Source organism: Aristolochia californica, unplaced genomic scaffold, assembly GCF_029961685.1.
Source record: "Aristolochia californica isolate CCGP_79_NKW_82.1479 unplaced genomic scaffold, dmAriCali1.0.hap1 SCAF_1, whole genome shotgun sequence".
Taxonomy (NCBI): Eukaryota; Viridiplantae; Streptophyta; class Magnoliopsida; order Piperales; family Aristolochiaceae; genus Aristolochia; species Aristolochia californica.
The window spans coordinates 58200898-58214286 of record NW_027181770.1 but is presented as its reverse complement, the minus strand read 5'-3'; the positions used below and the strand labels follow the sequence as shown (position 1 = coordinate 58214286).

Here is a 13389-nt window from a genome sequence, read left to right as displayed (position 1 = left end):
AACCCAAATAAATATGTTGTTGATGCAAATTTGCACAAGACAGTTTATTATCTAGATTCCTTCAAATGTGAGATCCATGCCCCCACAAGAATGAATCTACAGCCTACATAATCACAAATACAAGATAGAAAGAAAAGGAAATGACTCTCAGCTAGTGGAATTAGTAATGTCAACATTGAAATATTTGCACAATAAAAGATTACGAATCTAATATGATATTCCGACGGAATGTTTGGAGTCAGTGACACCAGAAGTGACCCTTGCCATTTGTTTGAGTTGAATCTAACGTTTAGCTGCTGTGCTAAGCCCTGATACGTGGTTGCAGTGACCATGAAATATCACTAAAGCACCAGACTAATCCTAGCCACAATCAGGATTTTGTAACACAAGCGTTCAGATACTCTTGATGAAATAAACGAAAATTTCAGATATTAAGGCTAATGGTATTCATCTGGGAATAAAGATGGAGAAACCAAACCCAGTTGCAATGTAGTCTACATTGATTCAAATCTGTAATCAGACCCACAAAATAAAAGTTTTGGTAGATATTAAAACAGAAAGAAAAAAATTGCAATAACTTAAACGTTCAAAACCAGAAAAAAAAAAAAAACAAAACAAAAAAGAGTGTGCATGTAAGGTACACCTAAAAGATTAGCAGCTTGTTCTCCTAGTATGAATTTGACTTAGCTGCAACCATATTTCTATCAATTTTTTTAGAAAAAAAAAGAACAACAAAAAATAATAAGAAACAACAACCTTTTGTTTGTGGCAAAGCAAATAATGCACCAGTTACCTCCAATTTGGAAAGCACTTGACTTGTATGCTGGGACAACAAAATCAGAGGAATCAAAGACATATTGATCACCAAAATCGAACATTATAACCCACTTCAGCTTCTAATGTTATAGGGGTAGGCAAAATTGATGGTCTTGCCACTTGAGCCACCTAAAGAGAGATGAAACTGGTCAACAAAAGCCCAATGACTGCCATATCAACACCATCTGATCTTTCAGTTAAATCAACACGTGTATGATGTATCTCCATCTAGATCAAGGTCAAAATGCTAACCATCAACTGGCTGGCACCTGTTCATGGGTTACTTCTACTTCATCTTTTTCCTTGGTTTCCGTGATCACCTGAAGAAGTTCCAAAGGAGTGGATGCTGGGTCAAGCTCTCGGCAACCTTTAGGAGCTGTCCCACCTTCTTCACCTGTAAGCAACCAAGAGGGAACCTGATGAGAAAATCGGAACATCTCTTCCCTTGGGATCCGCTTCGTCTCTTTTGGGTCCATGTGTCGATGGAAAACTGTCTTGAAACCTGCAACCTTAACTAGTGGCGTCACCAACACTCCTTGCTCACTATAATCTTCAAGCACCTCCACCATATCATATTTGTGTATTACATCTTCTGGAGTGTTTTCATTCCAATCGAAGGACCAGTTCCTATAAAGGGCCCAAACATCTGTCTTCCTTGGAAAGACTTTGACAACCCCTCTGACTCCTCTCTCATAACTAACCTTGTGAGAGAAGATATTGACAGAGTTGCAGTCTTCATAGCGTCCCACCCTGAACTCCCCACAGGTTTTTGCAAAACCACTAGCAACCCAATTAAGTGGGCCCAATTCACTGTTTGTTTTGGAATTAAGCCAGCTGAATCGCATCTTAAATGGCTTCAAAGAGACAACTCTCTGAATCAGAGCATAAAACCGAGGCATTCCATCATCATCATCATAGGCAGCCCATACTTGATTAGGCTCAAAACATATTTCTGATCGGTCCCTGTCAAAATCATGAAAATCCGGATCAGGATAAGTAATGGATACAGGTTCAGCCATATCAGAGTCTGAATGCAGACTGGAATCAGGAGGGGAATCTTTTTCTGTAGCTTCGTCTTTTGATTCATCCATAGGTGTAGCCAACTTCTCATGATCACAAACTTTAAGTTTTGCTGCATATGTACATTTACCATTGGGCTTTTCTTTTATCTCTTTTTCTTTAGCTTTCTCTTTCTCTATATTCACTTCCGCAAGCTTCTTTCCAAGAGCCTTCCTTGACTTCTCTAATAACATTCCTCGAAGCTCCTGTGAAGCTAACTCCCTGGTTAAACCATATCTAGTTGTTCCCCTGGAGAAACCATTTGGCCTCTCTGTATCTGGACCAGATTTACTGACTCCAAACCCTTGCTCTGCATTACAAACTCCATACTCAGCACCACCATTATCATCTACACCTTTTCTTTTCTTTATTGGTCTGTCTATTTTAGGTACATCAGTGACACTAGTAGGGGGATTGCCACTTGCATGCCCTTCAAAAGAACCAGCAAATCCCCTCTTAGACGAGTTGTTCTTCCTTCGGGTCTCCTCTCTTCTAGCTGCAGCCTGTGCCTCCTCTCTCTCTTTCTTCACTTTTTCATAGGTATGATGGACAGTATTGGCAGCATGTACAGCAGAAGAAGAAGAGGCAGTAGCACTTGCTACACCTGCCGATCTTGAGAATGGACCCCATTGGAAATTCAGATTGTTATGTGAATCCAGTCCTCCTGAATGACCATAGCTCATGTTTCCTCCGCTGGGACCTGCAGCAGAACCACTTTTCCCAGCAGGAAAGCTAGTTTTGCTAGATGAACTGTGGTATGAACTCTGCTGATGGGAAGAAGGCCAAGGAGTTGAGTGTTGAGTCCCATTGGTGGGATGCCCGATTTCTATAGCCAAAAAAGGTTCATGACAGTTAGGGCAGAGAAGATTGTGATTGAGATAAACTCGAAGATATTCATACTGCATCTTGCAGCGATTGCAGGCTGTCCAAAATGTGTTTTGCTTTGGTGGACGAGAAGATGGTTGCGCAGAGGGAGGCTGAGGTGGAGGCGGAGGCGGAGCAGATGAAGGTGTTGAATGAGCAGTTGGCACCTTTTGAGCTCTTGAATTAGAAGCAGCATTTGCAAAATTATAAAACCCATTGGAAGTGGTAGCCAAAGGATCTCTGCCTTTTTGTGAAGATCTTCGCTGGTTACCTCTCACAGTCTTCTGATCATATTGTGATCTTCGTCCCTTGTCAGATAATACACTCCAAGCCTCTGAAAGAAGCTTAAATGCCCCTTCAGCTCCAATTGCTTTGTTCTTGTCAGGGTGAAGAATAAGAGCAAGTTTCCTATATTGTCTTTTAACTGTTTCATCATCAGATGAAGCATTTACTGAGAGAATTGCATACCAATCGGTCTCCCCATTAATTTTGTTCTCGGCAGAGAGGTATACCTCAAATGTTGCTAACATTTGAGAGATACCCTCAAGACTAGGATACAAGTTTTGAGCCTTCAGAGCAAACTTTTTAGCACCTTTGATATCCCTAGTGGTAAACTTCCTTTCAGCAATTTCTTTCGCCCGAAGGGCCTCATCTCTGTTACATTCCATTTTTTTTCTCTGTTAGTCCCTTTCCTTATCCAATTAATAGTTTCAATTGCCTCGAGACCAGTAAGAATTCAGCCACTGATACAAAATTTCCATGTTTCTAATCTTGGTCAGCCGGGCCTCGTCATTACCAGATACCTGATTCACGAAGAGAGAAAAGAAGGCAAAGGATATTAAAGAAAACGTAAAGAATTTAAAAGCAAAAATTACCAAATAAACTAATCCTACGAACAAATTCAGCATAAACCCCATAACCGAAATGTACAACGGTGGGAGATGTATTTCCCACCAGAAGCATAAACATTTAAAAAAATAAAAAAATAAAAAATAAAAGAAGAAGCCTAAAGCTCTCTTATTTTGTTTAGTGCTTAAGAAACATTACGAAAAAGAAAAGAGTACAAATTTTAACAAATGCTCCATGAATGATAATACAACATAGAGGTATGGCAATAAGTATGAAGAAGGTAGGATCAACAATGAAACAGAGTTCTGATAATAATGCATTTCAACAACAACAACAATCAGTTTAAAAAATGGTTTTCAGAATAATGCATGTAAAGATCTTGTGGCCAAAGTCACAATAAACTAAATGAGAGTCAAAATTCACGTCTTCTAGTTTTAAATAAAATAAAATAAATCTCGTGTACTGGGAAAAACTCTAACCAGCACAACCGCCACAGACAATAACACTTCCACTTGCAGATATGTAACTAAGCATTGCCCAGCAGCATAGCAAAATCCAATCAAGTTCGAATATTAGTAAGGTTGCAAGTTCGAAACTGAAAAAAATTCAAATATGCTGTCAAGCAAACCTCTAAAACGAGGATGATAAATGCTTGAACCCAAATATTTTGATCGTTCAATAGGGACACATCCAAATCACTTGGATGTCAACTTAACGCTTTTCACGAGGACAGGCCAAAAAGATAGGAACTAAATTATGAGATCTAAAAACACTGAAACGAGAATAACTAGCACGAAATTGAAAAAACCAACGAGGACCCCACTTCGCAGATGACTTGAAAATCATGAACATGGTGGCATAACACATAACTCCACGAAGATCAAGGCTGAAAAAAAACCAAAGCGGCAATGGTTTCTCTGTCACGCATATCACATCAGCTCTTTGGACTGAAACCCTAGAATCTCTGATCTCGTCCCACAGTCCACGGCAGATGGTAAAAACAGATTCAAACGGAAGCGCCATAGAAAAAGGTAAATGAATGAGAAATTACCTATTTAAAGAGAATTCCTGTAAGTCGAAGAATTCGAAGTTTCGAACCGCTTGTCCGCCATTGAAAGTCCTCCATCGCCTTATTTTCCCGAAAAAAACCCTGGAAAAAAACACACGATACACTTTTTGCCAAAAAAACCCCGAAAACTTCAAAACAAAAAATTTCGCTTCAAAATCTTCCTCATAAAAAAAAAAAAAAAAGGGTACATTTGCTTTCATGTTTTTTAAGTATTTTCTTAACCTTAACCAAATGCTGAAACCCTAACTAGGGTTAATTTTTAACCCTGGAGATGGGTCAGGCTGCCACTTGCCTGAAATAGAAAATTTTATTTGTGCAGGAAAGTTTCAATGGACATATTGATAAAAGATTATAATTAAATATTTTATTATTTCTTTCTCAAATTTAAGACTCTTAACACCCACCATTATTTTTATTTTTTTTTGGAGCTTCCTATTTTATACCTGCCATTTTGTTAAAATAATTCAAAAATGGGAATAAAGTGGTGACCCTGTGGACCCCACTCTTGGGGGTGTTACCCTAACCCTAGATGGGTTAATTTTAACCAGAGTATAGAGTTAAGTCAGAACTACAGGAACCACCCAAAGGATCCCCCCCTCACACCATTGATGAAACTGAGACCCTGTTAGTGATCTTATTGCTCTAAGTTGATTTTGATTCTTGTAGTTGGGTGTGAGAGAATTGATGATTTCCTTCTCCAATGTAGTATTTCTTGTGGCTTCTTTGATTTGGAGTCTTTTGTGAGAAGTGAGTGATGTACCTGTGATGTTTGTTTAAATCCAGCCAGGCATCTTCAATTCAACTGAGGATGGCTTCATGACTTCAGTTTCAGCCAAAACAATATTGGAATTAGACAATATTGCTCTATTTTGGAGAAGCAAACCATTTGTTTGCAAGTCAAAAACCTCCAAAACTTCTCACCAATTCATCTTAATTGGTAGATCGGTTTAAAATTTCAAGATCCAATCTGATTCATTTAAAAAATACCCTTTAAATCTTTGAGGGTTTTCTTGGAGTTGTTGAACATTCAATTGGACTCAAACTTCTTTGGAAGCAATTGAACTAGATTTATTGCAAACCATTGCCAACATTTAATTCAAAGAATAGTATTCAAATATGGATTGGATTCTTCCTAGTTAATATTGAGTGTTGTTCAACAAGGTGTAATTTTTTATCCAGTTTTTTTTTCTTTTTTTTTATTCTTATCTTTTTCTCCACATATACAAAGCTGCACCATTAATTAGGGCTTCGATTGATCGATAATAGATAAGACTTCATTAGTAAGTGATATAGAAGCTTTCGCATGAACCTCTGTGAACCCAAATTAATTAGTCTAAAATATTTTATTTTCTGAAGAAAAAAAAGATGGAACAATTACACTACATTTGACCGGTTTTTTTTTCTGAAACATTTTTAAGTCACATATTGGAGCAATAGAAAGATTATTTTCCATTTCTTTGACTATTTGTGAGACAGGAAAACTTCATATCAAAATTTCTCTATCCCCTAAACTTGACACTCGACCCATACCAAAAAATTTACATCAAATGCAATAATTAAAGTTCTCTAATTACATAATTTAAGGAGAGATTAGGAGATTGAGAGACTATATCAATCAATCTCGCATCTGACATCTTATAAGAAGGTAACATAACATTAAATCATGTACAGTACATAAGATATTGACCACTTAATTAAAAGATTGGAAACATTTCTAGTTTTTTCTAAGATATAAATTTCCAACCAGAGGCACTAACGGGGCTTAAAGTTAAGCAATTGAAACATTAGAGAAACACAAACCAAAATAACTAATTCATATTTATTAAAATAATAAAAATATCTTAAATTTTGTGATAGTATTAAATAAAAACAATTTAAAATAATATTTGTTTAAAAAAATGAATGCTTTTTTAGAGTCTTAAAATGAACAAGTCTAAATAATCCAAGTGGAAAATCATAGTATAATTGTATAAACATGGAAAGACAAGTTCAATATAGAACAAGACAATACCAATAGAAAAATAAAAAAAATTTCAGACACTTCGGCCGGAAATTGTGGCTAATAGCAGGATTGTAGTCAATTGGAACAATCTGATTTGGGATTGGGATCTAATTAGTCCAATCTGGGTTTTATGAACCCGTACCATTTGATAGCTACTGATTCCTACAAGTTAGATTTGAGTGTTCAAATTGCAAACCTCGTCTGATGACTTCAACGGACAGTTCGGCCGGAAAAAAAGGAGACGCAACCTGGAGCAGATTCGACTTGCGTTACGTCTTCTTCCATTAATACTGTCTCCAAAAAGGATTCCGACGGACAAGAAATGTTTTTGGGTGATTCTTTGTTTTGCTTGTCGACGCACACGAGTTGGAATCGTACATGCCGAGCTTACGGATTACAGACGAGGGAGTGCAGAAGGCGGAGAGAAGGGGGGTGGGCGGGGCAAGTCCAGGCATGAAGGCTACAGGCTGTCGGCTGTCTGCAATTGGGATTGATGAAAGCAGTTGCTCCTGTATTTTTCCTCTTTATGGGTTGTCTTCCCCACTGGTCCTGTCAACAAGTTGATAGAAAGTACAAAAAAGGACCTTTTTTTTTTAATGCAGCCTCCTTATATACTCTCCTTCCGATTGTTACCAGGGTTCTTAATTAATTCTCTGTAAGTTTTGTTTAAATGGAAATAGAAGACATACGATTCAAAATGAAGGTAAAAACTTGCACTAACATCAGGGAAGACAAAAACACAGTTAACAGATTCTACTCTCCTTTCAGGGTTCTTATAAAGCAAGAAAAAGACTTACAATCACAACAAAGAAATTCCCTTGCTACATCTACTTGCACACTAATAATGAACTGATGAGAGAAAGTGAGGGAGACTTAGCCCGGCCGGTGATGGGGACGGAAGTGGAGAACCAGAGATAGCAGAAAGCGCTCAGCCTGATCCATCCCCATAAATCTCTAGAAGATGGTGAAGTATCACTGTCTCAGAGCCTCTTGCTCAAACAAAGACAATCAAATTTTAAGGTTCCTACTTCCAGGTGCAATTTCTGATGATCATATCAAGAAACATGTTTTGGCTAACGACACCGGATCAGGTTCTGTTTTTCCCATACAGGTTGGCATAGACCATCTTGGTCCGATAAACAAGAATCATGCTCAAGACAACAGCAATAATACACAATCCAGACATTATTAAGGAGGTGAGGAAATAGCACACTGCACCCACACATTTCAATGGCTCTTCAGAAGCTAGAGTTCCATTGAGAATACCCATCAGTGTGGAGCCTGAATTTTGAGGAATTTGAAAGCCATGAGCTTGTTTCTCTGCTTCATGATCATATATAGTGCTTGCAATTAAACCAGAGAAGACCAGTGAACCTCCTGGGTTGGCTAATGTTAGGAAATTATATAACGCCCCAAAGTTTTTCAATCCGAATAGCTCTGATGCAGCAGCAGGCACAATTGCCCAATGAGCTCCAAAACCCAGTCCAATCATGAGAGTTCCAACATGCATGGCCCCTGGCCAAGCCATGGCAAAAAAGAAATGTCCAAAAGCCATCACAACCTGTGCCACTGCCATAGCTATTGGCCTTGGATAAGCATAATCTCTGGTTGGATGAAATGAAAACAAGATATTAGAAGCAGTTAAAAGAACTTGGTTCTTCAATAAAACATATTTCTAGGTTATCTTTGAGACCTTCTATCAGCTAATCTAAGAGAAGTGACTCTCATCAGTACAGGATTTAGGAACAAGTGACACATGAAACATATACAGGAACTGAATTCTCAGGACCATAATACTCTGTCAAATATATTGTAGTAATTATAGGCCTCTCCTGCTTAAGACCAGCTGAATCATTTTCATTTGGATCATGAGTTACATAGTCCTATGAGAGCTTAAGCAGAAAGCATACAGATGAAGAGATGATGATACACACCTGACAATAACCTCCGAAAAGTAACCGCCACCAACACGACCAAGAAAGTTCCAAATGCTAATGGTGGACACAAAGATATGGGGATTATCATACCCCAGAGACTGACTCAACTGGCCCAAATTGTCGATAACCATCAAGCCAGAGCCAGAACCCAGTAACAATGAGATAAAAATAAGCCAAAAGTCAGCCTTAATTAAGGCTTGCATTAGGGTGAAGTCTTCTCCCCTATGAGGACCTCTCCTTCTCTTGATCCTCACAGCACCTTCAGCTGCAGCCTGAACTAACTTGGCTTGAAGTTGTAGAATTCTTTTTTGTCTTTCTTCTGCTGGAAGCAAATCAACATCCCTAGGCTTCTCATCTTCCACCTCACTTAAAAGAACCTCTTCTGTTGAAGAATTTGCTTCTTCTCCTTCCAGCTTGTGAGACTCTACCAAGAGCCTTTCTTCTAGAGGTGTTGGTTCCATATAAAAACTTAATAGAACTGGGATCAAAGTGGGAAGTAGGATAAGTAAAAACAGGATTACTGTGAATACTATGACCACAGAATGGTTTACGTCAACCACGTCTTCCACTAGCATAACACCCATCAAGTATGCCGCAAGCAGGAGACAAACACTATAGATGAAAGTGAAACTTGTACCATCTGAGGGTCGAACTTGTCTGTGACCCCCTACAGGTCTAACAATGAACATAAGGGCAATAATCACCATTGAGGGTCCAACCGCAACCAGGAAAATGAGCGCCGCCTGGTCAGGTGCATGTATCATAGCATATATTTGAGTGAGAATCGCACCACTCAAGCCGGCAAATCCCTTCAATATCCCCACCACAGGTCCCCGACTTTTGGGAAAGTTTTGGACACATGAGACCAATGCAGCAGTGTTGAAGTAGGTCTCTCCATTTGTACCAATAAATATTAGAATGCACATCTGCAAAGTAAGACTTGGTTAGCACCATCTATTAAGTAACACAAATTTTCTGCTTCTAGAACTAATACAAGGTTAAGCTGTGAGCTAATTCCTGTAAAAGAAAATATGAGTCTCTACAAGTGAGGAAGTTTTCTATCAAATTCAGCCAACAAGCTCAAAAAGGCTCAAATGGAAGTTTTCTATCTTATTCAGCCAACTCCAGATTGGGACAAAGATCACGAATACGAGAAACCGTAATCACTTGATGTTAACTAATCTCATGTGGTGATCTCTTTATTCTAAGGTTTTCACATCAACCTTGACAGAATAAAAATTGGGTCACTCAATGGCAAGGTTTATTGGTTTTAAGCCAGGAACAGAACTTTTCAAGAGCAATGTATTACCTCATCCTGTATAGCAACTAGAACATACTAACAGGATATAAACCCAGGAAAATATTACACAAATCATTTTCAGAGCATAAAATTCAGAATGTTCATCAGCATCAGTTCCAGTAGCAAGTAAATAGTAAACCATATGAAACCAGTTCAGACACTAGAGCAAAGAAAATGATATCTTGAACAACAACGGAATGTAACTACACAAAAAGTTCATTACTCTACAATGAAATCTTAAACAAAGTAACCAATAAAGATATAGAAACCACTTAGCAAGTGTTTTGATCACAACTGAGGAGTCATCCAAATGACAGAAGAATAATCTCAGCTGGAAGGCATTAGAGCATGAAAAATGAGATGCTTTGTACAGAGGAAGAAGAAGAAGACGAAGGAATAAAAAGAATCACCAATCCACAATCGGAAGTTCATAATTTAATTGAAACGTTTTGGTGAGAAAAACAAAAACTGGTAGTAACGAATATGATAGTTCAGAAGCATGCTTAATCAAACTCACCCCCCACAAAGGCAACGCCGGTACTCGATGCGTCACGACCAGCCAAACCCAACCATAACCAATAAAATTTTTTGCAGCACCAACCAAAAGAGCTGCCCAAACGGGTAGAATCTCACACAGAACTGCTGTAAGAAATCCAATACTGTCTCCGAGATCTTTCGCAACACCCAGTTTGGAAAGTTGGCGCTGGTTGTAGCCCAAAGAGCTCTTGATCACCGGCGAAATGGCACCGAATACGTATCCAACTCCGGCGCATGACTGAACCCACATTGCTGCAACAAAAACCAACCATCTGTTGTTGATGAACGATCGAAAACGTTCTTCAAACCGACCCATTTCTCTATAATACGCCAAAAGCTCGGTTCTTCGAATTCCGAACAAATAACAGCACTTGAAGCAGAGATTTCTGCTTAGATTCCTTCAAGCAGAGGAAGAAGATAAAAAGAAATACAAGCTCTCCCAAGAAAGATAGTTGAATATTCAATCTGCAACAATATGCAACAGAGGATAACAAGTGGCCGCTTTACAGGAGGAGGCTGGAAATCTCTTTTCCCTCCCCTATACGTCTAGCAGTTGAGTTTGGAAATTACAGTTAAAAATAAATGGGTTCGTAATCCAAATTCCCAAAATTGCCAAAGATCAAGCGAACCCGTGGGGATGGCAGCTTCGATCATCTGCCTCTGAGGCGGAATGCATATTAAGCTATTAACTGGTGGAGATGATCAAATTTCCAAGCAACGGCTGCCCATGTATACCCAACAAAACGAGCAAGATTTATTACTTTTCAGCGGAAACAAGATCCTCCCAAACGCTCTCCGATTCCCCAAAATTTACCGAAACACCACTGTTCTTTGTGCGGATAAATACGCAATCAGTGACGGAAAAGCAAATGTTTTTAAACAGAAACTGTTCTTTCGGCTGTGGAATGACGTGCTCTCTTGTTTCGTTTACCTCTGGCTTCTTCACCGTCGGGTTTCACCGTTCACGATTCCATCATTCAAGGGGACAATCCATAAACGGTACCACTGATCGAACACCAGAAATCCATACAAAACGAGGCAGTTTCGTATCGAAAAAGTCCGGTCGGGTAGAAGAGGAACCTCAAATTTCGGTCCTAATCGGGTCCGAAAATTTACAGGCGAGTTCCGAATCCAGCCATTGTCAGTTGTCAGCCGTCATTTCGGTAGACTTGTCTTGGACAGGCGTTATCGGAATCCAGAAGTTGGCATTTCCATCGAATTTTTACTAATTTAGACCAACTGGGTAATTAAAAAAAGTTTGATAAATTTGTCAATAAAAAGTTGCAACTTTGGCTCAATGGATAAAATTATCGACAGCGCCGCAGCGAAGGTAAATCAGACAAAAACGATTCGATTAAGACAGAGTAACCGCCCGAAATCGTCCTCGAGCTGCAGATGCTTATCGGAATTCTCTGGCTCAAGTCGAGCTTCACCGCAGTCAAGAGCTGGCGGCGACATATAGCGACAGAGAGACGGGAGAGAGAGAGAGAGACCGTAGCGGGGCTAATGGATTTTTCTCAGCGGCGCTGACGCCATCGAATAGACTGGCTGTATCTGAAAATCTGGATAAACTCCTTTCCCGGGTAACAAACGCACGCCACCCTCGTGATTCCGCCGCATGAAGGGTGCTTGAGTGGCATTTTTGTAGTTTAATCCGAAAACGATGGGAAACGAGGGAGGGAAGTACACAACGACATCAGTGACTCATCAGGAAGCCACGTAGGTGGTTGATGATCTGTCATTTCGGACGGTCTGATTGATTTTTTTTTTCCGTATTTGTTCACATTTTCTTGGAGAAATGATTTTGGTTGACCGAATCTAAGGAGGAATCTCTTAAAGTTGACAACGTGCAAAAACTGAACGAGACAACTATTATTATCAAACAGAAAGAGGAGACACCGATTTGGCAGATAACGCATCAACAAGGTCTTGCTGTCGGTTTAGTTATTAAATGAAAAGTTATTTTAAATCAGTTTGGCTGCTTTTATGAGTATTTTATATGTAAATAAAATATTATAATTTATAAATAACTTAATCAATAAATTATAAAAAAAAATTCATTAATGAATATGAGATTAACCATGTGTATTTAAGTTTTGACCTAAAACTTATAACCAATATGGAGGGGCATCACATGAGACACCAAAGTGTATAGAAAGATGGTGTAGGACCAATAAGTCGCCTGTGTATTCCAATGATCTTTTGAACCCATTAAAAAGATATATTCGAGCGGAAGGTCGCATGTTGGACAACCTTCCCAGTGATGAAAACCTTACTCCGCCTTAGGGCCTGTTTGGAACCCACATAAAAGAAAATAAAATAAAAACAAAGGGGAGAAAAAGTTATTTTTTGTTGTTTGGTAGTAGAGAATCGTTGACAAAAAAGAAAATAATAAAGAGTCTAATTAATCTTTGTGGGTGAACAAAATTTTACTTGTTACTTGATAAAAAATAAAAAAATTATTAGATCTATAGAGAGAACGAGTCTAATTAATCCAATTTATCCCGATAATAGGTAAATAAATGGTATATGGAACAACTTATTCTACGTACTGATACTTATTCCGACCCCCCCCTAATATAATCGTTCTTGGAACTCAACAACATGAGACTATTCCAATTAATAATAATTAGTGTTATCAAAAATGCAAATTGGATTGGCATCTAAAGTGGGTTTAATTAAACTTGGTGTGTCCTCTAGGTTTCCTAGGAATGGATGACTTTGATTCCATCTTATATAGAGAAAGAACTTCGAAAATCAAGGGGCACTTTCATATAGAATGCAAGAGAGTGTCCCTTACATGATTTAAGATTATTGGACCTTTAGCCTTACAAACAGGGGGTGGCTATGCACCAGACACATGATTTTTTTTTTTTTTTTGAGAGGGGCGTGGTGCGATTCAAACTCACTACCTGATGTAAAGAGAATACCACTAGACCAAACGGCCTTAGGTAAC

At 38.7% G+C, this 13389-nt stretch overlaps 2 protein-coding genes across 2 annotated transcripts; both read right to left on the bottom strand.

Annotated features, from left to right (window-relative positions):
• Positions 1–506: 506 nt before the first annotated feature.
• LOC137952791 (uncharacterized) lies at positions 507–4751 on the bottom strand. The gene is made up of 3 exons (XM_068799863.1): positions 4640–4751; positions 1086–3542; positions 507–945 (listed from the first exon to the last, which is right to left on the bottom strand). The coding sequence occupies exons 2-3, from the start codon at positions 3405–3407 to the stop codon at positions 862–864; spliced, it is 2406 nt and encodes an 801-aa protein (XP_068655964.1). The 5' UTR covers positions 3408–3542; positions 4640–4751; the 3' UTR covers positions 507–861.
• A 2895-nt stretch (positions 4752–7646) lies between these two features.
• Positions 7647–10749, bottom strand: LOC137963154 (protein NUCLEAR FUSION DEFECTIVE 4-like). Its single transcript, XM_068810325.1, has 3 exons — positions 10414–10749; positions 8594–9522; positions 7647–8263 (listed from the first exon to the last, which is right to left on the bottom strand). Exons 1-3 carry the CDS (start codon positions 10747–10749, stop codon positions 7747–7749), a joined length of 1782 nt encoding a protein of 593 aa, XP_068666426.1. The 3' UTR covers positions 7647–7746.
• Positions 10750–13389: the final 2640 nt, after the last annotated feature.

What these genes read in the sequence shown, in the direction of transcription:
- LOC137963154 (XM_068810325.1), bottom strand. Translation starts at nt 10,749, where the DNA reads ATGGGTCGGTTTGAAGAACGTTTTCGATCGTTCATCAACAACAGATGG. An exon ending in CGGCGTTGCCTTTGTGGGGG is followed by an intron (nt 9,523 to 10,413) that starts GTGAGTTTGATT and finishes CTTACTTTGCAG; the next exon opens with ATGTGCATTCTAATATTTAT. An exon ending in TTTTCGGAGGTTATTGTCAG is followed by an intron (nt 8,264 to 8,593) that starts GTGTGTATCATC and finishes TCATCCAACCAG; the next exon opens with AGATTATGCTTATCCAAGGC.
- LOC137952791 (XM_068799863.1), bottom strand. Translation starts at nt 3,407, where the DNA reads ATGGAATGTAACAGAGATGAGGCCCTTCGGGCGAAAGAAATTGCTGAA. An exon ending in TAGAAGTAACCCATGAACAG is followed by an intron (nt 946 to 1,085) that starts GTGCCAGCCAGT and finishes ATCTCTCTTTAG; the next exon opens with GTGGCTCAAGTGGCAAGACC.